Raw genomic sequence first — 27934 nt, 5'->3', positions numbered from 1 at the left:
ATTCAAAATAGGATAAATCCAGAATTTTTTAAATTTAAGATCGAAAACAGAAATTCTGAAAACATTTAATTTCAATGTGTTTAAAAATAGTTTAAATACATTTAACCACTATTCGACCTTATTATTATTAAAATTTCTTACAATATTAAGTTAATTAAATAATCATCATGCAACCTACTAAGTTTTGGCAAATGACTATTTAAAGTGCGAATTATTTGTAAAAGTTCCCTTATCCAATATGTACCTTTCTCATACAAAAAAGCCTAAAAAAGACGTAACACTTTTATACTTTACTAGAAACCGGAAACAGTTGTAAAGTTCGTAGTGCAAATATTTATTTGTACAAATATGCAAAACGTCACGCATGCGAAACAGACTAACTTTGCACGTGATCTTATTAGTGATTACATGATTACATCAAGTGAAATTAGTTTGTCAGCTGATCATCGTCCAACATTAATATTGATGCACAATTTTAAAAAAAAAATTTTCTCTGTATTCGCTCGCTTTCGCACTTATTAAAAATGTCCAAGCAATTTTTTTCAAGTTTAAGTCAAAATTATATTGAAATTTTGAAAGATGACGAATATTATGATATTACTATCGAAGTTGGTGAAGATCCAAATGTAAAAATATTTAAAATATTTCGTGCACATATGATTATCTTATGTTACCGTTCTCCATTTTTACGAAGAACTTTAGCTTCCAACAAAAAAAATGATAGTCACGTCTATGCTCACATTAAGCTGTCAAATATCTCTCCAGAAACTTTTCAGATTATTTTAAAGTAAGTTATATTTATGATAAAGTTTGTTAATAAATTTAGTTTAACGTAAATTTGTGTAATATAGATATATTTATGGTGGTATCATTTCATTGAATGAACAAGAACCTTCAGAAACTTTAAAAATTTTGTCTGCTGCTGATAAACTTCATCTTCAAGAACTAGTTGATTATTTACAACAATATTTAATTGAAAATAAAGTTGAATGGATGGAACAACATTTTGAACTTACACATAGAACAAGTTTTCATTCTAGTTTCTTATTAGAACTTCAAAAATTTTGTATAGATTTTATGGCTAAATCTCCCGAGAAAGTATTTAAATCACTTGACTTTATTTCGCTTCCTGAAGAATCTTTAGTTTCCCTCATTAAAAGAGATGATTTACAAATGAAAGAAGTTGAAGTTTGGGATCATGTATTAAAATGGGGTCTTGAGAAAAATCCTGCACTTCTTCCGGATCCTACAACTTGGTCAGATGATGATTTCAAAATGTTGACATTGTTTACCTTTAATTAGATATTTCAGTTTATCTTCTGATGAACTTGTACAAAAAATTCGTCCATATAAAAAACTTTTAAACGAACAACTTTATGAAGAATTAATATATTCTTATTTGGATTCCAATAGTAAACCAAATGATAATATTTTACTTCCAAGATATAAAAATATTGATGGAATCATTGATTCAAAAATTGTTAATTTAAACAACATAGCTTTAATTTCTAGATGGATTGATAAAATTGTTATCAAAAGTAAATTTTCTTATGCAAGAGAATTTTATTTGCCATACAAATTTAAATTATTATTAAGGAAAAGTCGAGATGGATTTACTCCTAATGAGTTTCATAGATTATGTGATAATAAATTTTGTACTATAACATTAATTAAAGTAAAAGGTACAGAAGAAATTATTGGAGGATATAATCCATCAGTATGGAAATCAGCTGGTGACTGTAGTAAAGCCAAAGATAGTTTTATATTTTCTTTTAAAAATAAGAATAGCTTCAAAGATCCAATTTTAAGTTATGTAAAAGATTATAATAAAGCTTTATTTTATAGATCCAGTCATGGTCCCACATTTTTTACCGATCTTGGCATTTATGCGAAAAATGGACATGTTAATAGAAATTATGATTTTATTCAAAATAAACAACAAAGTTATGAAAAAAAAATGAGAGATACAGGAGACGAATTTTTGATAGATGATTATGAAGTATTCCAAATTTTAAAAAGAGATCATTAATATTATAGGATATTATTTAAATTTATTTAGTTAAAATAAAAATTCGATTAGTAAAATTACTAGCCTAAACATTTCAAATTTATAAATTATAAATAAAAAAATGAATATTTATATATGGGCTCATAATCATTTGTGCAACTTCGAAATTAAAATTTAAAAATTACTTAAAATGATTTGCAACTGAACTTAGAAATGGTATCACTAGTAGGTCTTTATTTGATATTTTCAGTACACCATAAATAAAAGTGGCTAATGATGAATAAAAAAAAAATTAGATTTGTAGACAAATTTATTAAGAATGTTATCTTTCAGTTAATATACATTTTATTAACAAAAAAAAAAGTATTTGAAATTTGATTTTCTGGCTCTCTCAATGTTTTAAGGTTCTGTTAATCAATAAAATATTATTATAATTGTTTCATGGAAAGTCAAAAAAAAATTGTTAATTGAATCAATTAATTTAACATTAACATGTTAATATCACATATATAGCTAATTATTTTTCAGAAAGTCATTTGAACGGGATTTTAATTCAAAAGTTGTTTAAATTACTTTATTGTACAGCGCGCAGGAAAAAAGCCAAGTTGCAACCTGCTGATATCAAATTACAATTCAGTTAAATACAATCATTAATAATTTAAGATAGTATTAAAAATACGTAATACAAACAGTAATCAAAATCAGCTTACTTTTAAGTATCATAAATTAAATGGAATAGAGCAATCTAAAATAAGGTCTTTAATACAATGCCATACTTCAATTAACCAATTCATAAGCTACCATTTTTATGCTAGTTATTTATTTGATTAATGTCACTAATATTCACGTGAATTGCATGCAATATCACAAGCGTGGCAGAATTATAATATGACTAGTAAATCATCTTACAGTTAACACCTTTTGTAAAACATTAGATTATGTCACAATGTCTGCAATGTCCGCCCGAGTTATTTTTAATCACTGTTATCATGATTGTTAATCTAATTAAACTTTGTTGTAAATGTATTCTGCTTGAATGTAAGATTTAATAACGCTATTAAACTTTATTTAGATTGATAATATTGATAATCTATTTCATTAATTTTCGCTTCGTTATTCAAAAAAATTTTATTTTTTAATTATATTACTTTAACACACAATTATTATATTATGAATTATTATAAACTTTGTTATGTTTGAAGTTACTCGCCATATAAAATCTTATTAAATTTTTGGATGTTAAAAAATATACACACAGGCTTTTTTCCATTCCGTTTAGCTCGTTTTATTTATCTTGGTCGTGGGATAGGAAATTTTTAATAGCTTGCTTGTCATTATGAAGGACAAGATATAATTTCTTTGACATTTTATTATTTCAAAAGAGTATCCTTTGATATTTTATTATCAGAAATGTGTGAAAAGATATAAGATACAAAATTCCTTTTATATTTTATTATTCAAAATAAGATAAATCAGGAATTTTTTTAATTTAAGATTAAAAACGCTAAGAACATTATTTTGAATGTGTTTAAAAAAATGATTTAAGTACGTTTAGCTACTGTTCGACCTTATTATTTTAAATTTCTTGCTGCTTTATCTATACCAATATTTAAATATAATATTGTAACCTATTAAGTTTTGACAAATGACTACTTAAAGTGCGAATTATTTGTAAATGTTCCCTTATCCGATATGTACCTTTCTCATATAAAAAAGCCGAAATGCTTTTATACTTTACTATAAACCGGAAAACTGTTATTAAGTTCGCAGTGCAAATATTCAAACTTTGCACGTGATCTTTACTAGTGAACAATATTTTGTTACACTCTGTGACTCTGAACTAAATCATTTAACGTCAGTCTGAAGGACCAAGTGTTAAATGGTAAGTCTAATTTGCAAATATGGAAATCAGTTTGTCAGCTGATCATCGTCCAACATTAAATTGATGCACAATTTTGAAATTTTAAAAAAAAAATTTTTTCCCTATATTCGCTCATTTTCGCATTTGTTAAAAAATGTCCAAGCAATTTTTTTCAAGTTTAAGTCAAAATTATATTGAAATTTTGAAAGATGACGAATATTATGATATTACTATCGAAGTTGGCGAAGATCCAAATGTAAAAATATTTCGTGCACATATGATTATCTTATGTTACCGTTCTCCATTTTTACGAAGAACTTTAGCTTCCAACAAAAAAAATGATACTCATGTCTTAGCTCATATTAAGCTGTCAAATATCTCTCCAGAAACTTTTCAGATTATTTTAAAGTAAGTTATAATTATGATGAAATTTGTTAATAAATTTAGTTTAACGTAAATTTGTGTAATATAGATATATTTATGGTGGTATCATTTCATTAAATGAACAAGAACTTTCAGAAACTTTAAAAATTTTGTCTGCTGCTGATAAACTTCATCTTCAAGAACTAGTTGATTATTTACAACAATATTTAATTGAAAATAAAGTTGAATGGATGGAACAACATTTTGAACTTACACATAGAACAAGTTTTCATTCTAGTTCCTTATTAGAACTTCAAAAATTTTGTATAGATCTTATGGCTAAATCTCCAGAGAAAGTATTTAAATCACTTGACTTTATTTCACTTCCTGAAGAATCATTGGTTTCGCTCATTAAAAGAGATGATTTACAAATGAAAGAAGTTGAAGTTTGGGATCATGTATTAAAATGGGGTCTTGAGAAAAATCCTACGCTTCTTCCGGATCCTACAACTTGGTCAGATGATGATTTCAAAATGATGAAAAATACTTTACAACATTGTTTACCTTTAATTAGATTTTTCAGTTTATCTTCTGATGAACTTGTACAAAAAATTCGTCCATATAAAAAACTTTTAAACGATCAACTTTATGAAGAATTAATATATTCCTATTTGGATTCCAATAGTAAACCAAATGATAATATTTTACTTCCAAGATATAGAAATATTGACGGAATCATTGATTCAAAAATTGTAAATTTAAATATTGTTTCTTTGGTTTCAAGATGGATTGATAAAATAGATATTAAAAGCAAATATACTTATACAAGAGAATTTTATTTACCATACAAATTTAAATTATTATTAAGGGGAAGTCGAAATGGATTTACTCCTGAAAGTTTTCATGAATTATGTGATAATAAACCTTGTACTTTAACATTAATTAAAGTGAAAGGAACGGAAGAAATTATCGGAGGATATAATCCAACAATATGGAAATCACCTGGTGGGTATGGTGAATATGGTAAAACCAAAGATAGTTTTATATTTTCTTTTAAAAGTAAAGATAATTTCAAAGATCCAATTTTAAGCTATGTAAAAAATTATGATCAAGCTTTTTTCTATGGATCCAGTTATGGTCCCACATTTGATGATCTTGACATTTATGTGGAATATGAAGATGATGAAGACGAAGATGATAAACACAAAAATTATAATTTTATTCGGTGTGTACAACGAAGTTATGAAAAAAAGATAAGAGATACAGAAGACGAATTTTTGATAGATGATTATGAAGTATTTCAAATTTTAGAAAGAGATTATTAATATTATAATTTATTAATGTATCATTTAAATTTATTTAGTTAAAGATAAAATTGGATTTACTAAAATTAGCCTAAATCATATAATGTTTTATATTTGATATTCTAATGTGATTCATGTGAAAATTATTCAAAACCGATTTTGTAGTTAAACTTAGAAATGTGTAACAGTGTGTTTATATTGGACATTTTCATCTATACTCCATAAATAAGATGGGTAATAAAAAAAAAATCAAGAATGTTGGCTTTAATATATAAATATTATAACATTTTTGAAAAAATCATTTTTCGAAATATTGTATATACTACGTGCATACAATTCTGGTTCATACAATTTTTAAGGATCTGTTAGTCGATAAAATATTATCGTTATTATAGTTTCCACACGAAAAGTTACGAAATTGGCGGAATAAACTTGTTTATTGTTTATTAGGGATTTAAGTGAATCAATTAATAACCACTTTCTGTTAAACTTGACATCTTAACAGATCAAGAAATTCTTATTCATGCTTCAAATATTTTTAAATTAGGGTAAATATTATCTCCTTATTTGTAAACTCTTAATACTGAAACAATTTGCTACGCACATCGCACATAAAGTCAAGATTTATTATATCGTATATATATTTCTATTTTTTTTTTCCAAAAAGGTCCTTTACAATGCGCAGAAAAAGTTATAAATAGACAAATCATTTGTTTACTTGCTAATAACTAATTACTTACTTTCAAGCAAATGTTATCTTGACGTAGATTTACAATCTAAGATGATATTTTAAATTGTATAACTGAGAAAAAAAATACGTAATAAAGCAGTAGTTCGGGATCATCTTTCAATTTTTCACAAAGATAAAGGCATAAAGCTATTTACTGCAATTTTTTAAAATTTTAATAAAATAAAAGCTATAAAGTAAATATTTTAGAAAAATAAATTCAAGTAAACTTTTTTTTTTTAACGCAAATGCTTCATTATATTAATTAAAGCCTCTAAATCACTATTTTTATTGTTAAAACTATCCGATGTAAAAATTGAGTTATATATATATTACATAAAACCCTAAACGTAATATAAATTTCTTGGAAATATTCAAATTTTAAAGAATTTAAGATAGCCGTTATTCATATTTAAACATTAAACATTTCTTTTTAAAATTTGAAATACTTCATATTCTTCTATTAAAAATAAATCTTCTGACTCTCTTATCTTTTTTTCGTATCTTTTTTGTTGACACTGACAATGTTTATAACTTTCTGAATCATTACTTGTACTCACAACTATTGCAATGTCATTACTAAATGCAGGACCATATGTACTGCGATAAACCAATGCATAGTCCATATTTTCTATATGACTTAAAATTGGGTTTTTAAAATCATCCTTATTTTTAAAAGAAAATATAAAACAATCCTTTGTTTTACCATTTTCAATATATTTAGTTGATTTCCATATCAAAGGATTATATCCGCCAATAACTTCTTCTGTACCTTTTATTTTAATAAATGTAACAGTATGAGGTATATTATCACATAATTCATGAAACTTTTTAGGAGTAAATCCATCTCGACTTCCCCTCAATAATAATTTAAATTTATAAGGTAAATAAAAATCTCTTATATGAACAAATTTGCTTTTTATATCAACCTTATCAATCCATCTTGAAACTAAAGAAACAATATTTAAATTTACAATTTTTGAATCAATGATTTCATCAATATTTCTATTTCTAGGAAGTAAAATATTATCATTTGGTTTACTATTGGAATCCAAATAAGAATTAATTAATTCTTCATAAAGTTGTTCGTTTAAAAGTTTTTTATATGGACGAATTTGTTGTACAAGTTCATCAGAAAATAAACTAAAAAATCTAATTAAAGGTAAACAATGTTGCAAAGTATTTTCCATAATTTTGAAATCATCATCTGACCAAGTTGTAGGATCCGGAAGAAGTGTAGGGTTTTTCTCAAGACCCCATTTTAATACATGATCCCAAACTTCAATTTCTTTCATTTGTAAATCATCTCTTTTAATCAATGAAACTAAAGATTTTTCAGAAAGTGAAGTAAAATCAAGTGATTTAAATACTTTTTCGGGGGACTTGGCCATAAATTCTATACAAAAATTTTGAAGTTTTAATAAAGAATCTGATTGAAAACTTATTTGATATATAGAATTAAAATACTGTTCAATCCATTCAGTTTTACTTTCAATCAAATAATTTTGTAAATAATCAACTAATTCTTGAAGGTAAAGTTGATCAGCAGCAGCCAATAATTTAAAAATTTCTGAGGATTCTTGCTCATTTAATGAAATGATACCATCATAAATATATCTATATTATGAAATTATATTAATAATTAACGTAAATTAATAAAAAAAAAAGTTAAATTCAACTTACTTTAAAATAATAATAAAAATTTCTGGTGAGATATTTGGTAATTTAATATGAGTTAAAATATTATTATCATTATTATTTTTATTAGAAGCCAAAGTCCGTCTTAAAAATGGAGAACGACAACATAGGATAATCATATGAGCGCGAAATATTTTTACGTTCGGATCCTCACCAACTTCAATAGTGACATCATAATGTTCATCATCTTCCACAACATCAATATAATTTTGACTCAATCTTGAAAAAAATTCTTTAAACATACTTTTATAAAATTTATAAATGTGAAAGGAAATGAATGAGGAAGAAAAAAATTTTCAAAAAATAAAAAAAAAACAAAGTATTTAATGTCGAATGATGATCAGCTGACAAATTGATTTCCATATTTTCCATATTTGCAATATTTGCACACTTTGTCATTCCTTGCCGATCAGCTTAGCCTATAATATTATACCTCTATAAAATTTGAATTTTAAAAGTATAAAATTACGAAAAAATACTGAGATAGGTCCCATTTATGAATGATATATTGATTTTTTTTAAAAATAATTGACCAAAATATTCTTTCAAAGTTTATTTACATTTTACGAAATCTACAAAATCCAAACCTATTGTAATATAGAAGAAAATATACTTGGAGAATATTTTTTCATACTTAATAAATAAACTCTAGGAATTTAAGTAATCACAAGATAATGACTATTGCATCGTGAATATCGTAATAAACAAAATAATAATGATAACATCTTTAGATAAACTAAGTTTTGTATTTTTAAGTCCTCGCTAGATTATTGTCCTGTTACTAGGCATCATTATGGGATCACATAATTCAAAAAGAACTTCGTTAGCAGGTCCAAGAGCGAGTAGCCGAGTACTACATTTTTGGAAACAAAGAAGTTTGAAACAAAGAAATTTCCATTTTCACAAAATAATCAGCAAACGTTATTATTATGTAATACCTTTGATGGATCCTTTCTTTGAAACTCAAAAGTCAGAATAATTCGTATGGTTAATTAAAAAATCCGATATTGAGTATTAATGTATTATTTTGGGAATTAACAAGTCGTAACTCACTTTTTAATTTGAAATAATGATTTAAATATAGCTGATAGGAGCATAGGAGGTGTGTATAAATTTGTATTCGATGCCTGATATATTCGCATTAATTATACTTTGTAAATATAAGGGTTAAATAATTAAGCTATTAGTAAATTTTAAGTATGTTTAATTATTCTTAATAAGTTCAAATTCGATATAAACCGATTGAGAGAATATTAATTAAAAAATGATCACGAAGTGATATTTTGGAATCTTTTCAAAATATTTTTTTTTTGATTTGAATTTGGTTAATTGAGATGAAATTATCATAATATTTTTGAACTGTGTGATATTTATATATTTTTGCATGATAAAACGTTGAAATATTATAATACAATGATATTTTCATATATATTATGCGTTGAGGGGCCTAAAAGCAAGATTTTTAAAGAACAATTTTTGCTTGTTATTTATTGTATAAGAAATTATTTCATTTTAAATCATTAAAAATAAATTTTTTATTATTATTAAGGTAAAAATTCCTTTTATCTTAAAGATTTGCGTACATACTAACGCTAATATTAATTTTTCTGATGTGATCATTTAAAATGAATATTTTCCAGAAAAGGCCGAAAAGGATTGGCTGTCTGGTACATTTAGTACATTGAAATATAGAGAATGTAAATTAAAAATGGTTAAATAATAATCTAAACGTCGGATAATCTTAAGATTAAAATGTTTTGAAAAAAATTGTATCCGAGTATTAATTCCCAAATTTATTCAAATTTATTTAGCAAAAGATCCGTTAGAAGATATTCGCGTGAAAAAAATTTTCAGTTATGTTTTTGTAATTATGACAATGTGACAAATGAGGTAAAAAGAAAGAAACATTCTGAAAAATATTTCTCAAGTATTTTAAAATTATAGTCCGAGTACGATTCTAATTTTTTTACCTTGTATCATGTGACTATAAATTAAAAATCTCGGGCACGTGACATAAAGTGTGACGTCTCAATTTTGACGCTTTAACTGAGAAGACTTTTAATATTTAAGTAACTTTGTAGTAAAAAAGTCAATAGAAACAAAATAAATTTTTTTAAGTTTTAAATAGTTTTATAATATTTTATTGAATAATACTGTGAACAATATAGAAAAATTTTACTTTATATATTTATGAAATAAAATTTTTTTTTTTTCTTTGTTTTTAAAGTTCTCTGTATAACTGATAAAATAACATATACATAACTAAAAAATATATAAGTTTGTGCTATTTATGCAAAAAACGTCAAAATATATAAAATTAATATATATAAATACTTTAATACTTGCTAAAACAAACTTTAAAATTTCAAAGAAACGTAAAATATTATATAATATATGTGATAAAAATAATAAAAAGAAATAAATAAAAAGAAAAGACAAAAAGACAGTATTTATATAATAAAGGTTTCCAAGGTTTTCAAAAAATAAAACGTATAAAGAAATAGATGAAATAGGTGAACGGATCACGTACCCGAGCTTTTTTTTGTTGGTTACATGGTTACACCGGGGAGTTTTAATGAATGTAAGGATCGCTACGCCGCAAATTTAGATTTAATTATATTCGAGTATGAGTCTATTTTTTTCTTCGCATATGTAACGGAATGTAGTATAACGACTTAATTTCTATGCCACAAATTTCGATTTAATAAGAATTATAGTAACTTTTTTCGTTGACGTTTCAATCCGTATTATAAAATAATTTGGCTATTTTAGTTAATCGAATATTAAATTATAGTTCGAGTACGACTCTTTTTTTTTTCTTGAACTATAAATTAATGAATGTATAGGCAAATTATATCGCAAAATTAAACCGGTTGCAGTATAACGACTCATCGCTACGCCACAAATTTAGATTTAATTTTTTTAATTTGATAATGGAATTTAATTTGGTTCTCATGAAAAGACTGCTATTATTTATTATTATTTCATGTCACACCAGGAAATTTTCCGTATAAAAAAATTAATTTAAAATTTGAATAATTTCTTCATGCATGGTATTTGATCCCCTGAATCTTCATATTATGGAATTCTAATAATATAGTCCTAACCCGAATAAGTTAGAGGAAATCCTTTTTAAAATATTTTTTCAACGGATATTTCTGAATATGTCCAGATAATGATTTATCTTTTAACCCGAAAAAATATCAAACAGGTTTTTCGGATCATTTAAACATCCGGAATTTATCAATTATATAATTTTTAATTGTTTTTTCAATCTATAAATTAATATGTATAAATAAATTTTTAATCTGGAAAATATCTTAAATATTCGTTTAAAAATCCGGAAATTTTCCGATCTATCTAATTCCGGTTTAATTCCAGACAAATATTAAATATCCAGTTCTGGGCAAAATTCGGACAAATACTGAATAAATAATGTTTTTTATATATTAAATTTTCCGAACTATTTAATTCCGATCTAATTCCAGACAAATATTAGATATCTAATTCTGGACAAATTCGGGATAAATAATGTTTATAATATACAGTAATTATTTAATAACTAATCGTATATTTAAGCAATTTAAATTATTTTATTAGCTCATTACCATACTACAGATGCAAGTAGACATTCTTTAAAAATACAAATTAAATTTTGCATGATTAAATTCTTATTATATTATATTTTGTTAAATATTACGAATTTACGATACAGCTAGTCCGAAGCATTAATATGAGGTCGGAATTCTTGGTGTTTGCCATCCGGGACCATAAGTAACCTGCGGTGTGAGTTGACCTTGTTTGTGCGACAGAAAAAAATAAATATTTCCACCACCATCTAGTCCATTTATGGTCTCCTCCTTTTTTCTCAACAGACGCGAGAAGAATTTGAAAAATGCTTTGTTACGTCACAGAACTACCCTATAAGTCAATATTGACGACAAAAGCATATGTTTTGAAGGGTTAAGGACTTTGCAATTCCGAGATCGTCAGGCGCAAAGCTCCATTGAGTCTGGCGAGGAAGATCTTCATGTGAAAAAGGTTTGAAAATTCCGTACACATGTGCTTTCATAGTTTTATTAGCATCATGGGACTTCTTTGACTTGACTGAAGAAAAGCTGTGAATGTCAGGTGGACCTGCTATGTGACTCGTGAAGTACGGGGTCGATAGCAATGACACAAAAAAGATTCCGCCTTTCGTACCAGCACCTGTGAAAATTGACGATAAGGACGAGGTGCATAACCAAGATAAAACGCAGGATGGGAATTATAGATTCGACAACAGGTAGTAATGAAGCCGTGCGTTGCGAGTATATTTCCCCAATTTCATCTACATTTCCAGAAGAATAACCAAGAAAGGAATACTATGGACCCCAATTCGAAATTGTGGGCGAAGAAGCGACAGGCCGAATCGACTACGCGATCAAGAAAGTCATAGATGTCGTTAATGAGGAGTTAATAGCCATAACCGAGGGTAAGCAAAAGGACCTGGCAGCGGGATTCATGCAGAACGTGATGCAGCTCGAGAGCTCTTAGTCTGTTACCAAGGAAAAGGAAAGCGTCTGCGGCGTTCGATGATGAATTCGATTACCCCTATGGGATCGTAACAGGTAAAGCTTTGCGAAGCCTGGTCCTGTATTCTTTTATTCATACTTTATCTATACTAACCCACTCTCTTTCAGTCTTGGACTGGTACTTCCTCATATATACACCGGAAAGGATCTATTGCTCGAAAGCCGACTATCACATAGATCTTACCGAGGATATTGTGGAAGACTTCGACGAGATGTTAAGAAGGTAATGGAGGCAATCGTTGGGCTGTTGAATGACAGGGCCGAGGTTGATGATTCACCGGATAGTAAGATTGTTAGGACGAAAAAATATATTAAGGAATGAGTATTTAATTTCCACATGTATTACGAGCGTGGACCTGGTATATATTTATTTTTCGTGTATTAATTAATAAAGCAAGTCTTTCGTTTCTCACACAACATTGAATAATTCCTGTCGTGTATAAAATTCCATAATGTCAGTTAGCGAACCCATCCGAGCTTGAAGTATTGAGACAACGTAACTCTGAGCTTGAGGCGAAGAACGTCGAGCTTGAGGCTAAGATTGTTGAGCTTGAAAAATGGAGGCAACGTGCTATTCTGAACGAGGAAAAGATTGACGAGCTTAATGCTGAGAATGCTGTCCTCGTGGATGAGATTTTCGAACTTAAAAGCGAGAATGCGAAGCTCAGGTGGGATCACAAGTCTACAGTCGAGGATCTAAAACGAAAAGATACAGAACTTGAGAACAGACTCGCGAAAATGGAACAGGTTCACTAATACCTCGCTTGCTCCTGCGGAATTTCAAGCAATATATTAACGTGCATTTTTTCTACTCCGTATTTCACCCTACTCGTCCGTATATAGGAACCCAGAGGCTAGGTATTACAGTATGTCTCTTTCCAACATTCGAAACCTCGCTTACAGCATCCTTGAAAAGCTAGGGGACGATATAGTGAATGATGAAGATTTTACAGAGCAAGGGACCTGCTCGCAATGAGAAAAAGATATCTTTCAACTAGTAACTTAGAGCATTCACTGTATTGCCATGTGCTCGTATTTTCCATAGGGAATGTATCGAATAACACGTCAAAGCTACTGCCCTGTCGCAGATTGCACCACATTATTCCTGAAGTCTGTGTTTCCTGAGCGAACATTTCCGTATCATCACAACCGAGTACTCTATCGATTGCTAGTAAGGTGAGCTCCCAACTTCAGTTAAATTCTCCTGTAATCCAAGAATAGGAGCGAGGATTGGAATTGGGTGTGAATAAGGAGGAAGTAGCAGTTTAACCTGACGGTGACAGCAATAGGAAGCGGACTAACGAAGCTACGGATTCTTCTCCAAGCAAGAAATCTAAGAAACATATAGCAGAGCGTCACCCGCATCTTGAAAAATCTTATCCGGGAGTTTCTTCCGACACTACTCGAATTTCCGATATTAAGGAAAGGGAAGGGCTTCATAAGAGATTCTGCACGTGAGGACGAGGGCGTCCGAACCTTTTTGACCTTTAATTACCAAGGCTGAAAAACGAAATGAAACGCACGCCTCGAGCCGATAAGGAGCTATTATTTTTTCGGAGAGGGACTAGAGAAGCGCATCGTCCACTATAGAAAAAACTAACGAGGAGCATGAAGCCTTAAAGAAGCTCTATGACGAGATTAAAGAACAGCTTCCCAAAGAAGTTACCAGAAACGCTCTCCGGAAGAAAGCAGACAGGGCGAGGAAGGTTTATGATCTATTTTTTCGTATAGGCGATGATAAGGAACAACGGATGATATACTGTACATCCAACGAACCAAAACGTTTTCTGAAACGTCCATTTGTGTTTAAGCGTGGACGATATCAAATATGTAGCGAGCCATGTTAGGAAGAATGTTGAGTGTAGCGAAAGGTATAGTCACGTGATGTTGAAATTCTTAATATGGCGCGTTCTCAAAGTTTAGCACTTTTTTATAAAGCATTACTCTATTACGCATAATAAAAAATTAATAAAGATTTGCCTATATCAGGCTAGTATGTCTAATCAAATGTATTACAAATTTAATTTTCGCACATCTCCGGCATATCCCGGAACTTCCTCGTTACACTCCCGTAACATAAATCATTAAAATCGCTGTAAACAATCGTAAATCAATTTGCAATATAGATACAGTGAGCGATGCTGAAGCACCAGAAAGTATCCATTTGCATGCACGCAAAGAATCTGGGCATCATGTTTCATCCCGATTACAATTATATTACTGATATACTCCCAGAAAGTCTAGTGATGAGGGCATACCATAGGCTCTTGTCTCATTCCCGCAATCCTATCTCTCCGATCAGATTTCCAAATAATGTGGCCGGATAGAAGGTTATTAGCGCCATACATTAGAGATTTATTAAACCTCATTAAACCAGAAACGCAAAACTATGAGATATAATAAAACATAATAAAGCATTGCGACCTCGAAGCTGGCTAGGTGATGAGGATGACGCTCTGCGTATTTCACCTCTAAAGTTTTAAGAAAATCAGATCGATATATCTTAGATGGCGGTCCAAGATACTTTGACAACACAAATTTTCACGTTTGAAATTGTATTTTTTATATGAGAAAGACTGATGATTTTTATCACATCTCCAGAGTAACTGGCACACCTAGTCCGATGACTTATCACACAATTTTTAACAAAAAAAAAATATAAATATAAATACTAGTTAATCATATGGGAGGATATCCCCAACACCCCAGTATCACCCAAAAACTTTCGCCCTTGCATGACGCTTAAATTATTAAATATTTATTGACTAAAATTTTGAAGTTATTTTATATTTAATAAACTTTGTATTTAATAAACTGAAACCATTTCCATTTTTCATTATGTATAAAAAAATTTTTTTGATTTGTGAAACTAAAGACTTGTTAATAAAGTTTATAAATTATGAAACATAAATAAATAATAATTTCACATGACTATTACAGACTAGCAGCTAGGTTACGTTGATCAGTTAAATATTTGATTGATTATATAGTTAATTAATTTTTTTCTTAGACTCTTGCATGGTCATTTAACTTCATATTTTCTTTATTTTATTTTATTTTTTTTTTTATAAGAAATATAATTTCAAATAAAGTATTATTTAATATTGAATATGTAAAATATATGTAAAAGTGTAAATTTTCTTAAATAATATATGAATAAGATTTTTAAATTATAAAAATATTAATTTAAAAAATATTAATTTATTAAGTTTTACATGAACTTTGTTTTATTGAAAAAAATTGAAAACAAAAAACGGTTTTGGTACGAAATCTCGAAAATCATTCGAACGATATAATGACTTGTCGGGATTTGAGATTTTGATTGTCAAGCGATCTTGTGCAAGTGGCTGTCGAGATTTTAATCGGATACCACAAAAAACATCATAAAAAATTCTCTGTCAATATTACATAATTAAACTCATATTTCGCATCACATATCCAAGCTTTCTTTAGTATTACAGAATAGTTCATAATTGAATCATTTTGAAAAACACAAAAACTGTTGCATATAATTATGAAATTTTTCTGAAGGAAATTTTTTGAAGATCCAAGACCAGAGCTCCATCTTAAGCTTTTTTTTTATATTTTATTTATTATTATTTAACTTTATTATTTTTATTTATTCAGATTATTATGAGTGATTGGTGATAATTAATATTTAAGTATGCAGATTACGAACAAATTTAATTTAATTTTTTTTTTCCTTTATTAGTGCTGTGCCCCAAGTTGACGATTGCCCCAAATCAACGATCGGCCTAAATTATCGGCCCATCTTTATAATGCCTTAAGAATTTTCAAAGCATTACCTTTCACATATAGTAATCATCGATGATTATCGTCAATTTGGGGCATATTGAGATTTGGGGCACAACATTAGTATTATAAAAAATCATACAAAATAATCAATTATAACAAGAAAAAATTTTACATGGAATAATATTTTATTATATAATAAGCTTTTACATTTGGATTTTCTGCAGAAAAGTATTTAGAACTTTTATCTTTATACAATAAAAAATCAAATCACGTGATTACGCAGCATATCTTACCGCATGATTTATAAATAATATGATTTTAACTGAAGAATGTAAGCACTTTAGTAATGTTTTTATATCGTGGTTTATAGCCGTCATATAATATGAAACATTTTCAACTAGTAATTTTTTCAAATCTATCATATTCAATCCACTCTAAGAGAATTTGAAAATTTGAATTGCTTTAAACTTTAAAGTAATGAATGCAATTTTCCCTTTTTCAATCTTTTTATTCTAAATTTGTAAAAATTCGTTAAATTTCAGATATTTATATAGATTAATATTGTACTATACAATAAAATCGATCTCATTAACAACGTTTTGTCATATGCATTATTTACTATAGAGCACTCCGAACCAGTGTTTGGCAAATGACTTGAAATGACAAATGAATTAAATGACAAGTCATTTGTCATTTGTCATTTGCAAATGACCAGCCATTTAAATCATTTGACCAATATTAAATATTTTGAAAGTATTTATTGTCCGGACCGAATGCGAAGGACTATATATGTCTACGCACTATGAAAAATGACCGATCACGTGCCCCGGAATTCCAAGGCGTTACGCTGTTAATCAGTAGAAAATTGCGATCACGTGAGTTTCTTTGTCCAGGAATTCCAATGCATTATGCTGCTAATCAGCAGAAAATTACCGGAATTCCAAGGCATTATGCTGCTAATTAGTATAAAATCGCTACCATTCTTGGTATATATTAACATCTTTATTTATTATGATACCTCGCTCCGGACTTACAACAGTTCCCGTTTCCTAGTCGATAATCTTATTTAACATGAAGTAAAGAAACAAAATATAAAAAAAGATCTTGTTTTATATATGTAAAAAAAAATTTTTTCATAGTGGCAAAAGATTTTCTTATCACGTGATTTATAATTTATATTTAACGAAAGAAAATTTAAAATTTAAACATTTTCGTTCGCTTTTCCAAATAATTTACTAATTTGGCAATTTCTTGCCTTAACAATCAAACTCAAATTTACTGACCAGCCAAATGAGTCATTCTAAGTTTTAAAATTTCTACATAATTAGCAGCCTTGAATCAAAATTATCCATATAAATTTTATTTAATTTTCACATTACTTGATTTATTTTAGCATTATAATTTAAAGTAAATAAATTATACAATCATTTATATAATGAAACTAAAATTAAAAAATTATACTATAAGTCAAAATTTGGATTATTTAGCTGAAATTGCTTTTTAAAATTTGACATTTAAATGTAATTTTTTTTATTGGCTTGTTTCTAAATTTGTATGAAGAATAACACGCACCATAACAACAAATTTAAATTAACCTAATGATATTATATATAATAGTTATGCAAAAATGATTTATGGAAAAAAAAATATAAGAATTGTTGCTTAGTATTTTCCTCAATTAGGAATTGTCCAATAATCTTACAGTATTATAAGACAAATGATCGAATGACAAATGATTGGTGTCATTTGCCATAATCATAAATCATTTGGCATTTGTCATTTCGCAAATGACCTAAATGACAAATTCCAAATGATTTATGATTATGACAAAAGATTATTAGGCAAATCCTTTGAATGGTCAAATGACTAGGTCATTTCCGAACAATGCTCCGAACAGGTGGTTCTGTTCGGGTTATTGTTAACCCGAACCGAAAAATTTTTTTGGGCCAGTTTGGTTCGGGTAACCTACTCTGACCTGACCCGACCCGTTTGACCCGAAAGTATTCGAGTCACTTCAGGTAATCAGGTGCGTGACCCGATTAACCTGAAGTTTATTATGAATAAAATGGTAATGCAACGTTTTTTAATTAAAATTTATTATCAAAAAAAAAAACGTTGCGAAGAATGTCATCCATTTATTAGATAAGTCATCAATTGTCATCTGCTATATAATTATGCAAACTTGCTTTAAGCCAAATATTAACCAAATTCAGAGTAAATAATCTTGTAAATTGTGTGACTCAAATTGTATGACTCAAATCTGTGGCTTACAATAATAATAAATAGAGACTTATGAGTTATTGCTTATGGTATCTTTTTTTTTTCAACATTTCAATATTTTTGTATTTTGAAATATGACACATCTCGTTGAAGATTGTCTTAGGATTATTTTTATTGAATTGAAATATGTTCCAAGTTCTTTATATTCATGTATTTTGGTGAATAGATTTTGGTGTATTATAGGAGTACAAATATTATGGAAAAACCTTATGAGTTACTTAAATCAAATAAAGTTCGTATAAAGAATGATAGATTTTCACAAATTATTAAATTTTTTAATACAATAATTGACTTATTACCAACATTTTCAAAAAAGATATTAATTGAAAATGATGTTGTTTCAATTTTAACTCCTTTTACAAATAAATCATTATTTAATTATGTTAGTTTTTCATCCGAAATTTCATCAGATCTTATCAAAGATATGGGGATTATGGTAATTAAACAATGTAATAGTTCTTATATTCATGAGCAAAAATATAAAATATTGGAACAAGAATATTATAAATTATTTATCAATAATTGTAAGAATATTAAATACTTTCGTTGGTGTACAACATTACCCTTATATCAATATCCTGGGGCATCAACTTGCTTTTCTCAACTCCGTACCCTTGTTATTACATGTAATCTAAGAGATAAATTATTAGAAATAGCGCAAATTTGTCAAGATATTGAAAATTTGAGTTTTGATGGAGATAATCCAGGATTAATCAAATTTATTGATAATCAAAAAAATTTACAATCACTTCACTTAAGTAGTTACTCTAAAAATAGTGAAATTAAATGTATACAATTAAGTGAAACAATAGAAAAAAAAGCAGATACATTAAAACGATTTACTTTATTTGATGTCTTGCTCTCACCAAAATTCTTGCCCTCATTAATAAATTTAGAGCAACTAAAGCTTAGAATTTATTCATCAGATCAAAATATGCAAGAATTGAAAAAGTATTTATTAATTGCTTCTTTTCCAAAACTTCAATATCTCGATACACAAAATTTATCACCTCATGGAGTTTGTAGGTTAATTGAAAATTCTCAAAACATTAAAGAAATTAATACATGGAATAAATTTTTGGGGGAAGAAGCTGTATATAATATAAAATTATTCAAAGTGATTGCTAAAAATTGTCCAAATATTGAAAGCCTACATTTTAATACCCATTTGAAAAATTTAGGTGGTGTGAAAGAAATTATCTTAAATTGTAATAAATTAAGAAAATTAGGCATTGATATAATTTATGAAGATGATGGTGATGATCATGAACGTGAAATTATTTGTGATGAAGTATTAAATTATTTATTAAATTATTCACCAAGAAATTTTGATGAATTTACCTTTAATAGAAATTGGAGATTTTCGGTTAATAATCTAAAAAAATTTTTTGAAGATTGGAGAGGTAGAAAACAAATTAAATTTATTCCATGTTTTAATGAATGTGTTCATTTTACCCAAAAGCATATTGAAATTTTACATAAATATTATAATGAAGGAGTAATTGATATAGATGCTAGTCTTTCATATGGTATGCACGATTATTAATGTTATAATTATACATTCTATTTTTTTTTCATTATATATTCTATTTTTTTTACTAATTAAGTTTTAATTAATAATTATTAATAAAATTGCTTGTCTTTATGGGAAGTTGTGTCAAAAGTACAATATATGTACTTAATTTATGCAGAAGCGTTATTATACAAGTAATTTTAAAATCAATAATATGTGGAATACACTAAACATGGTAAATATATCCCAATTTACCATACATTTTTCAAAAAAGTCATTTTGATCTGCAAACAATTTTTCTTTAAACGTTGTGTCCCTAACACATTGGGGTACAGTTATAAAAATAATATCTCATCTTTTCTCATCACTTTCATGAAAAATAACACAAGTAATATTCAAGCTCCGAATTACTTACGAAATTTAAAAACTTTATAACAATATCTTTAATGAAGAAATTGAAAATATACCTCGTTGATAAAAATATATTATTGATGTATAAATGCAATAACGACAGATTACAAGTGGTAAGCGTATCTGAAAAATTATCTATTCTAACATAAGGTTAGGCGTTAAACCACAATCACGGAATCACCAGAGACTGCTAAATAAAACAAAGTAACAAACAATCAATTTAATCATTTCAATAAAAACTTGATCACGTGACATTTTAATTTTGTGCAGGTGTTGCCACCGATTTACGTTAAATAAAGTGATGGTTGTGTTTGTTGTTTATGCGCAAAAGCAGTATGCCGATTAGATTTATGTTAATAATCACAAGAAAATGTCATTATTGCCATAATAAATTTTCAAGCAAATTTTTCTCAGTGTTGCAATAAAATAAAATTTATTAAGAAAATAAGTAACGTTAATTTATCTCTATTAGTAAAACTACCTGAGAATGCGGTAACTTATGCCGGGCAACTTTCGCAGGTCTTGGAACGGCTGCGGTTTTTTTTATATAAAATACCTTTCCATCCCACCCTCAAAATTTTTTTTAAAAAATTCCATCCTCTCTCTTTTGTTCCGTTCCTTCTCTTCCCACCTCATTTTTATCATTTCCTCTTTTTATTTCTGAAACTTCCGTATTTTGCAGTTTTCTTATCTCCTTTTTTTTGGTGTTTCAAGCACTGCGTGGAGGATATTTTTTTCAAAAAAGTTTCTTTTTTAAAAAATTATTTTATGGTTATTTTCTCTCACACACTGAGGAGACTTTATATTTGACGCATTGTAAGTTATTTTACGCGTTGTTGGAGAGAGAAGTCCTGTATTATTACCAACTGACTCTTTAAGAGAGAGCCCAAAAGTAGTCCTTTCACTTCGCAATCAAAGGTGGGTGCATTACTTGTATTTAAGAGGATAAATTTTATGTGTAATATGATGAAACAATATACTAGGCGTTTGAATTTTGAGATTGTGAATGTTGGGGATCGTTTCTCAACTTTTTATTCGCAACTTGAAAATGTGAGGATCGTTCCTTTCATTTTTTTAAATTTAAATTTTATTTTTTTATTTTAATTATATTTCAATAGTTTTCCGATTTTTCACACTGACTATTAAAATTGTATATTTTATGATATATTTTATTAATACCTCTTTTTAATTCGTCAGAAAAGCATATCAGTCTTTTTTAATATAACAATTTATTTAAAAAGACATACTTTCCATACATCAATTCTCCTTCGGACACTTTGTTGCAGTATAGAACCTTGCTCTAAGTAAACTCATCCTTAGTATGATTTACAGGTGAAAGTAGAAAGAGGTAAGAGACCTGTTCCTTACTGTTAACACATGCGTCATCTCAGGATACCGAATTATTATAATTTAATGGTTAAATTATAATGAGGGTGCCGCAAAATCTTCGCTTACATGGCAGGACCATGATAAGGATCCTTATACGCATATTTTAATGGAGGTTGGAGGAAAGTATGTTAAGTGGGGTGGTTGTATCTAATTGGCGGTCCCTAATAAGGGTGACGTTAAATTCCTTAATTCCTATTCGTTTTCTTGATAGACTATTTATAAATTTCTTTTTGCTAATTAATCGTTACAGTGATCCGTGTTACTCATACATCAGTGCTTTTTGATTTTGTAGGTATTTTCCTGATAATCAGCAGAACTCGGGTCAATTCAAGTCAATATGATTTAGACAAATCAGTAATTTTACTATATTTTTAATTTTATCGAAAGTATACACTTTCAGCATTTTTAATAAAAGATGTTACAGTACATTAATAGCTGTGGATTTTAAGCAAAGCAAATATATATATATATTTATATTAATTATTAAATGTTAATTGATAAAAAATTAGTAATAAATTATCTAATATTTGAAAATTTAAATTTTAGTAATTAATCTGTGAAAATGTGACAAGTTTTCTATTTGAAATAAATTAATGCTTCTCTTTTATAAATAATTAATTCAATAAATTTTTTTTATTCTTTTTTTTTAGAATTTTGAAACAGATGAATCGAGAATAATTTGATAACTTAATGCTTATTTTTTCATTTGATTTATTAATTAATGATACTTAGACTTCATTTTTTTTTATTCCTGAGAACAATCATTTATATTTAAAAAAATCATGAGAGTATTAAGAAGATAAAAATATTTCTAGAATAAATAAAACACAATATGAATATGCACTACTTGTTTTTGACGTTATATTTATCTCTAAAATCAGTTGGCTTATCATCAAATATGTATATATAAGTATATCCTTTATAAAAATATTAAAAAAATTTGGTGAAAATTCGGGTGAAAAATAAACATATTTAATATGTTACAGTACATAGGCGGAGAATGTAAAACCTATGTATATTGTATACTAAAATGATAAAAAAGAAAAAAGGGTAAATACTTTGATATTCTGATGTATAACTTTTAAGATGATAACATAAAATATTAATTAGGGATGGGCAAAGAAAGTAGAATAGTTATGGTGTTTGGTATTTTCACTTGGAAATACATCGTTACAGATACATTTATTTATTTATTTATTTTAACGAAGTCATTATTAGGAAATTAAGAAAAATTACAAAAAAGGAAAAATATCTACATCATATAACATTTAGTAAAGAACACGATCAAACTATACTAGAACATTAGGGACTTAAAATTTTATGTTCAAAAGAACTAGTATCTACCATCCTGTCCTGCACGCCCAAATAGGTTCACTAACCCGCATAACTACTACTATTCGTATAAAAAAACACGAAAAAGATCCGCATTGTGATTGGGCGTTCATTTATGTTTCTTAAAATTTCTAATAAGCGTATGTTCATTTTGTCAAACTTTTGTTTCAATCATTTAAATAAAGATAACAAGAAATCTTTATTAAAAAGGAAAAGTTCTATAGGCACTTACATTTAAAGTTACCAAAGAAATCATCATTATTCTGGCTTACCACTGTATAACAACTGCGAAACATTTATATACTGTATTTATTTTTTAAAAAAAACCCTTAATATGTATAAAGAAATAGGTTTCCTTTTCAACTAAAAATAATCAAAGAAAATTTTTTAACCATCACAACTGTTGTCTTGTGAAACGTGGTATGATAAAAATTTTTTTATTTAATGCTAGACCAGAAAAAAAATATATATATATAATTTTTTCTGTGTTTAATATGAATAATTTTTTAATGTGATATATAATATAATAAACATAAGTATATATTTTCCAAATATATAAACCAACTAGGCGTTTCGCCTTTGCTACTTCTACCTGCACCAAACTTTTCATCTTATTATTTTCGTCCACTACCTATGTAATAAATTTAATTTAAATGCTTTATGTGCTTTATGAAATGAGTGATACGAATAGTAGTAGAGTATGGTGGATGTGTTGAGTAGAGTATAACGTGGATGTGACATTATACTCAAGTGATAAATAAACACCTCGGCCCAAGCTCGGCCCAGCGGTTTAGCCGGATGTCTATTCATCACTTGAGTATGGTTCACACCCTTTATGTTACACACCGCTACTCTACTACTTTTCGTCTTACCTTTATGAAATTATGGTAATGATGTAAAGGTTTACTCTGTATCAGTTGATCAACCACTTTGGATGTAACTGATCATTTCCAAACTAGGGACGGCAATTTTCAGTCATCGGTCGGTCATAACACTGTCATAAGTGTAGGACATAAGCCCGTCATTATGATGTTTGCCACCTTAAGCTACAAAAACTAGTGTTTCGATCCAGATGGGGTTTAACAGATCAATCTGCGGTTTACTACGGTTTGGCAACGGTTTATTTGAGTTGGAGCTATAAGTTTGGCAAAACTAATAAAATTTGTAGAAGAATAATTTTTTTAAATCTGACAAAAATTATAGTTTGACAAAAATAATAGATAAATGTGATGCCAATCAACAGATCAATCTGTACGAAGCACTACAGTAACAAAAACAATCCTTTATTGAATGCAATATAATATCAATATATCCCGAGTTACATCACAAAATAAAGTAATAAAACTCTAAAATTAATCATTTATAAATTATTTCCTTATAAAATAGTCTAAAATCAATTTGCAATAACTTCCCCTTATTAATAATATTGATAAACCATTAATTAAAATAAAAAATGTAGCACTTTTCATCATAAGAAAAAGGCAAAAAGAATCGACCAATCAAAATTAAAGTATGTGGATTTAGTTAATTATTAAATCCACTCGAACTTGAAGTATATTTATACTCTATCATATGATGGCATAAGTCCCCATTGAATATGTGTGACCCATTAATACGAATAAAATATAAATAACAAAAATTCAACAAATAGTTTTATATCATTACGGACGTGGTACATTTAAAACACTTAAAATATTTATACACTTAAATTAAATATAATATTGCGCCCCAAAATTAATAATTTCACTAGGTAATTTCGGCCCTTACACCGGCCAACTGAAGAACTTTTAACCGACCGACCATCCTGACTGACGACCATCCTGACCGACCGTTTGACCAACGTTTGACAACTGTTTAATTGACTGTTTGTTAAAACACTTTAAAAAAAGCGTTTTTATCATTGCGAAACTACTTTTTTTTTATTAAAACATTTAAACGGTTCGCAACATTTTTATCAAATATTTAAAAAAATCGTTGTGAACTACTTTTTTTTATTAAAACATTTGAAAAAACCGATTCACAACGTTTTTATCAAAAATAATTAAAAAAAACTACTTTTTTTTTATTAAAACAAAAATAAAAATAATTAAAAAAAAGTTGCAGAACATTTTTATTTATTAAAACACTTTAAAAAAAGTTTTATTTTTGATAAAAACGTTGCATAATTATTTTTGATAAAAACACTTTATTTTTTTAAGTAAACCAGACCGATAACCGACCATGAATGACCGTTGCCATCCCTGAAATTTTTCTGATTGGTCAAATGGTCAGTTTAACGGTTATTCGGAAGTTTTTGACTGACCGATACGGTCATGACCGGTCATAATTGGTTAATGACCATGGCCGTTGTCATCCTAATTATGTGTTAAGAAATTTTTCTTTGTTTTACGATTTTGCTGTGCAACAATGAGGGCTTGATACAGTACATTTCAGATATTATTCCAAATATGCCGTCATACATGCGATGCTTCAATGCTTTTGCACATAATGTATTTTGCATAACAAGGGGTCAAACACGGGTCTCCAAAAAAGTAAATTTTCTATGATGATCATTTAATGTTGGGCAGAATTAAATTTAACAAAAAAACAGTAATTTGTTAAATAAATAAAAATTGACATTCAAAATTAACTTTGACGCTTTAAGTAAACTTGCGGAACAGACAAAAATATATATACTGCCTGTTCCTTTTTATTTTTACATAACTTTTTAATAAAGTCACGTGATACGTGTATAAACACCCAGTGTAAATTAAGAAATTTTCTTTCATAATATTATTTTTTCCAGTCAGAGAGAATTTTAATATATTTGTATAGTAATGGCTCTCAGTAATGATAAAGGTAATAATCATGTGTATATTTAATACAATTGGAATTCTAATATTTTTAAACAAATTTATAATATAATAAAACTAGTTTCTAGTAATATTGAATTTGAAGAAAGCAGCACTGAAGAATTAGAAGGAAGTGGCTCTGAGGAATTCAAAGGAAGTGATTCTGAAGAATTTGAAGAAGGTAGTATCAAGGAATATAAAGGTATATTGAATATGTTAAAATACTAAATTGTTTCTTTGTAAATACATTTAAATACTATCTAAAACTATTTATACCTTACATGATATACAAATATAATTTAAACTAACTATTATACACAAATATATTAAATAATTTAGCTCGTAAGTAAATAAATTATCTTATAATTGAACAATAATGGAATTACTTATCATTTTTTTTACATTTCATGCAATTAAATAATTTATTTCAATGATTAATATAATACTATAGTCAGTAAGTTATTAGTTATTTAAATCTTTAATTCTTTACTTTATTTTATTAATTTTACATAATATGCAAATAACTAAATTCTTTATTAATTAACTATTTAATAATTAATTGTATTACAGATGGTTAGTTACAATATCATATTATTTATTTAATATTCTATATAATTCAACTAATTATATTCTTTAATTAAATAACTAGATTGTAAGTGATATATTTAATTTACTTTTGTATTATATTTATATTTAACTAATAGTAATTAATTAATCATTCTAGGGTGTAAGTTATAGATGTTTATATTTCTATTATTTATATAATTTAAGCTAATTAAATTCTTTATTTAAAAATATTTTGTAATTTCTTTTAGTTGGTAAGTTATAAGTTATTTATTTAATTTTATTATTACTTATTTATATATAATTTATAAATTTAAACTAACCTAGATTCTTTATTTAAATAGATTGTAAGTTATAAGTTATTTATTTAATACTATTATTACTTATTTATATAATATTTACATATAAGATAAACTAACTAAATTATTTATTTAAAAATTTTTTTTGTAATTTCTTTCAGTTGGTAAGTTATAAGTTATTTATTTAATTCTATTAGTATTACTTATTTATGTCAGATATAATATTTGCATATAATTTTATTTTAATAATATAGGGAGTAAGTTATTTATTTAATTTGATTATTTCTTATTTATATAATATTTACATATGATTTAAACTAACTAAATTCTTTATTAAATAGATTGTAAGTTATAAGTTATTTGTATAATTCTATTATTGTTTATTTATATAATATTTACATATAATTTGAATTAACTAAATTCTTTATTTAAAAAATTAAGGGAGTAAGTTATTTACTTAAGTCTATTATTACTTATTTTTATAATATTTCAGTTGAATATAATTTAAACTAACTAAATTCTTTATTTAAATAGATTGTAAGTTATGAATTATTTATTTAATTTTATTATAACTTATTTATATAATATTTAAACTAATTAAATTCTTTATTTAAAAAATTATTTAATAATATAGGGAGTAAGTTATTTATTTAATTCTATTATTACTTATTTATATAATGTTTATATATAATTTAATTAACTAAATTCTATTTAATTAGATTGTAAGTTATAAGTTATTTATTTAATTCTACTATTATTACTTATTTATATAATATTTACATATAATTTTATTTAAAAAAATTATTTAATAATATAGGGAGTAAGTTATTTATTTGATTCTATTATTACATCATTTATATAATATTTACATATAATTTTATTTAAAAAATTATTTAATAATATAGGAAGTAAGTTATTTATTTAATTCTATTATTACTTATTTTTATAATATTTGCATATAATTTAAACTAACTAAATTCTTTGTTTAAATAATTATTTAATAATTAATATAGGGAGTAAGTTA

At 26.9% G+C, this 27934-nt stretch overlaps 5 protein-coding genes across 6 annotated transcripts; 4 read left to right on the top strand and 1 right to left on the bottom strand.

The window, feature by feature from the left end:
* Positions 1-524: 524 nt before the first annotated feature.
* OCT59_029141 (uncharacterized protein) lies at positions 525-2029 on the top strand (the record flags this gene model as incomplete). Its single annotated transcript, XM_066141769.1, has 3 exons — positions 525-787; positions 852-1256; positions 1312-2029. 3 exons carry the CDS (start codon positions 525-527, stop codon positions 2027-2029), a joined length of 1386 nt encoding a protein of 461 aa, XP_065994511.1.
* A 1994-nt stretch (positions 2030-4023) lies between these two features.
* Positions 4024-5557, top strand: OCT59_029140 (uncharacterized protein; the record flags this gene model as incomplete). Of its 2 annotated transcripts, XM_066141760.1 has the most annotated exons (2): positions 4024-4277; positions 4342-5557. In XM_066141760.1, the coding sequence occupies 2 exons, from the start codon at positions 4024-4026 to the stop codon at positions 5555-5557; spliced, it is 1470 nt and encodes a 489-aa protein (XP_065994510.1). The 2 variants fall into 2 exon arrangements, with proteins under 2 accessions (XP_065994510.1, XP_065994509.1); XM_066141759.1 differs by lacking the exon at positions 4342-5557 and having other exon boundaries at positions 4024-4281.
* A 1125-nt stretch (positions 5558-6682) lies between these two features.
* Positions 6683-8203, bottom strand: OCT59_029139 (uncharacterized protein; the record flags this gene model as incomplete). The annotated part of the gene is made up of 2 exons (XM_066141751.1): positions 6683-7880; positions 7947-8203. The coding sequence occupies 2 exons, from the start codon at positions 8201-8203 to the stop codon at positions 6683-6685; spliced, it is 1455 nt and encodes a 484-aa protein (XP_065994508.1).
* Positions 8204-12221: 4018 nt separating this feature from the next.
* On the top strand, positions 12222-13393 carry OCT59_029138 (uncharacterized protein; the record flags this gene model as incomplete). Its single annotated transcript, XM_066141743.1, has 8 exons — positions 12222-12246; positions 12317-12347; positions 12424-12435; positions 12498-12571; positions 12644-12758; positions 12852-12894; positions 12995-13282; positions 13379-13393. The coding sequence occupies 8 exons, from the start codon at positions 12222-12224 to the stop codon at positions 13391-13393; spliced, it is 603 nt and encodes a 200-aa protein (XP_065994507.1).
* Positions 13394-18767: 5374 nt separating this feature from the next.
* On the top strand, positions 18768-20117 carry OCT59_029137 (uncharacterized protein; the record flags this gene model as incomplete). The annotated part of the gene is made up of 1 exon (XM_025330526.1): positions 18768-20117. The coding sequence occupies one exon, from the start codon at positions 18768-18770 to the stop codon at positions 20115-20117; it is 1350 nt and encodes a 449-aa protein (XP_025174566.1).
* Between the last annotated feature and the right edge of the window lie 7817 nt (positions 20118-27934).

Source organism: Rhizophagus irregularis, chromosome 9 (assembly GCF_026210795.1).
Source record: "Rhizophagus irregularis chromosome 9, complete sequence".
Classification (NCBI taxonomy): Eukaryota; Fungi; Glomeromycota; class Glomeromycetes; order Glomerales; family Glomeraceae; genus Rhizophagus; species Rhizophagus irregularis.
Note: the sequence above shows the minus strand (reverse complement) of the source record. Positions and strands in the feature narration are given on the sequence as shown.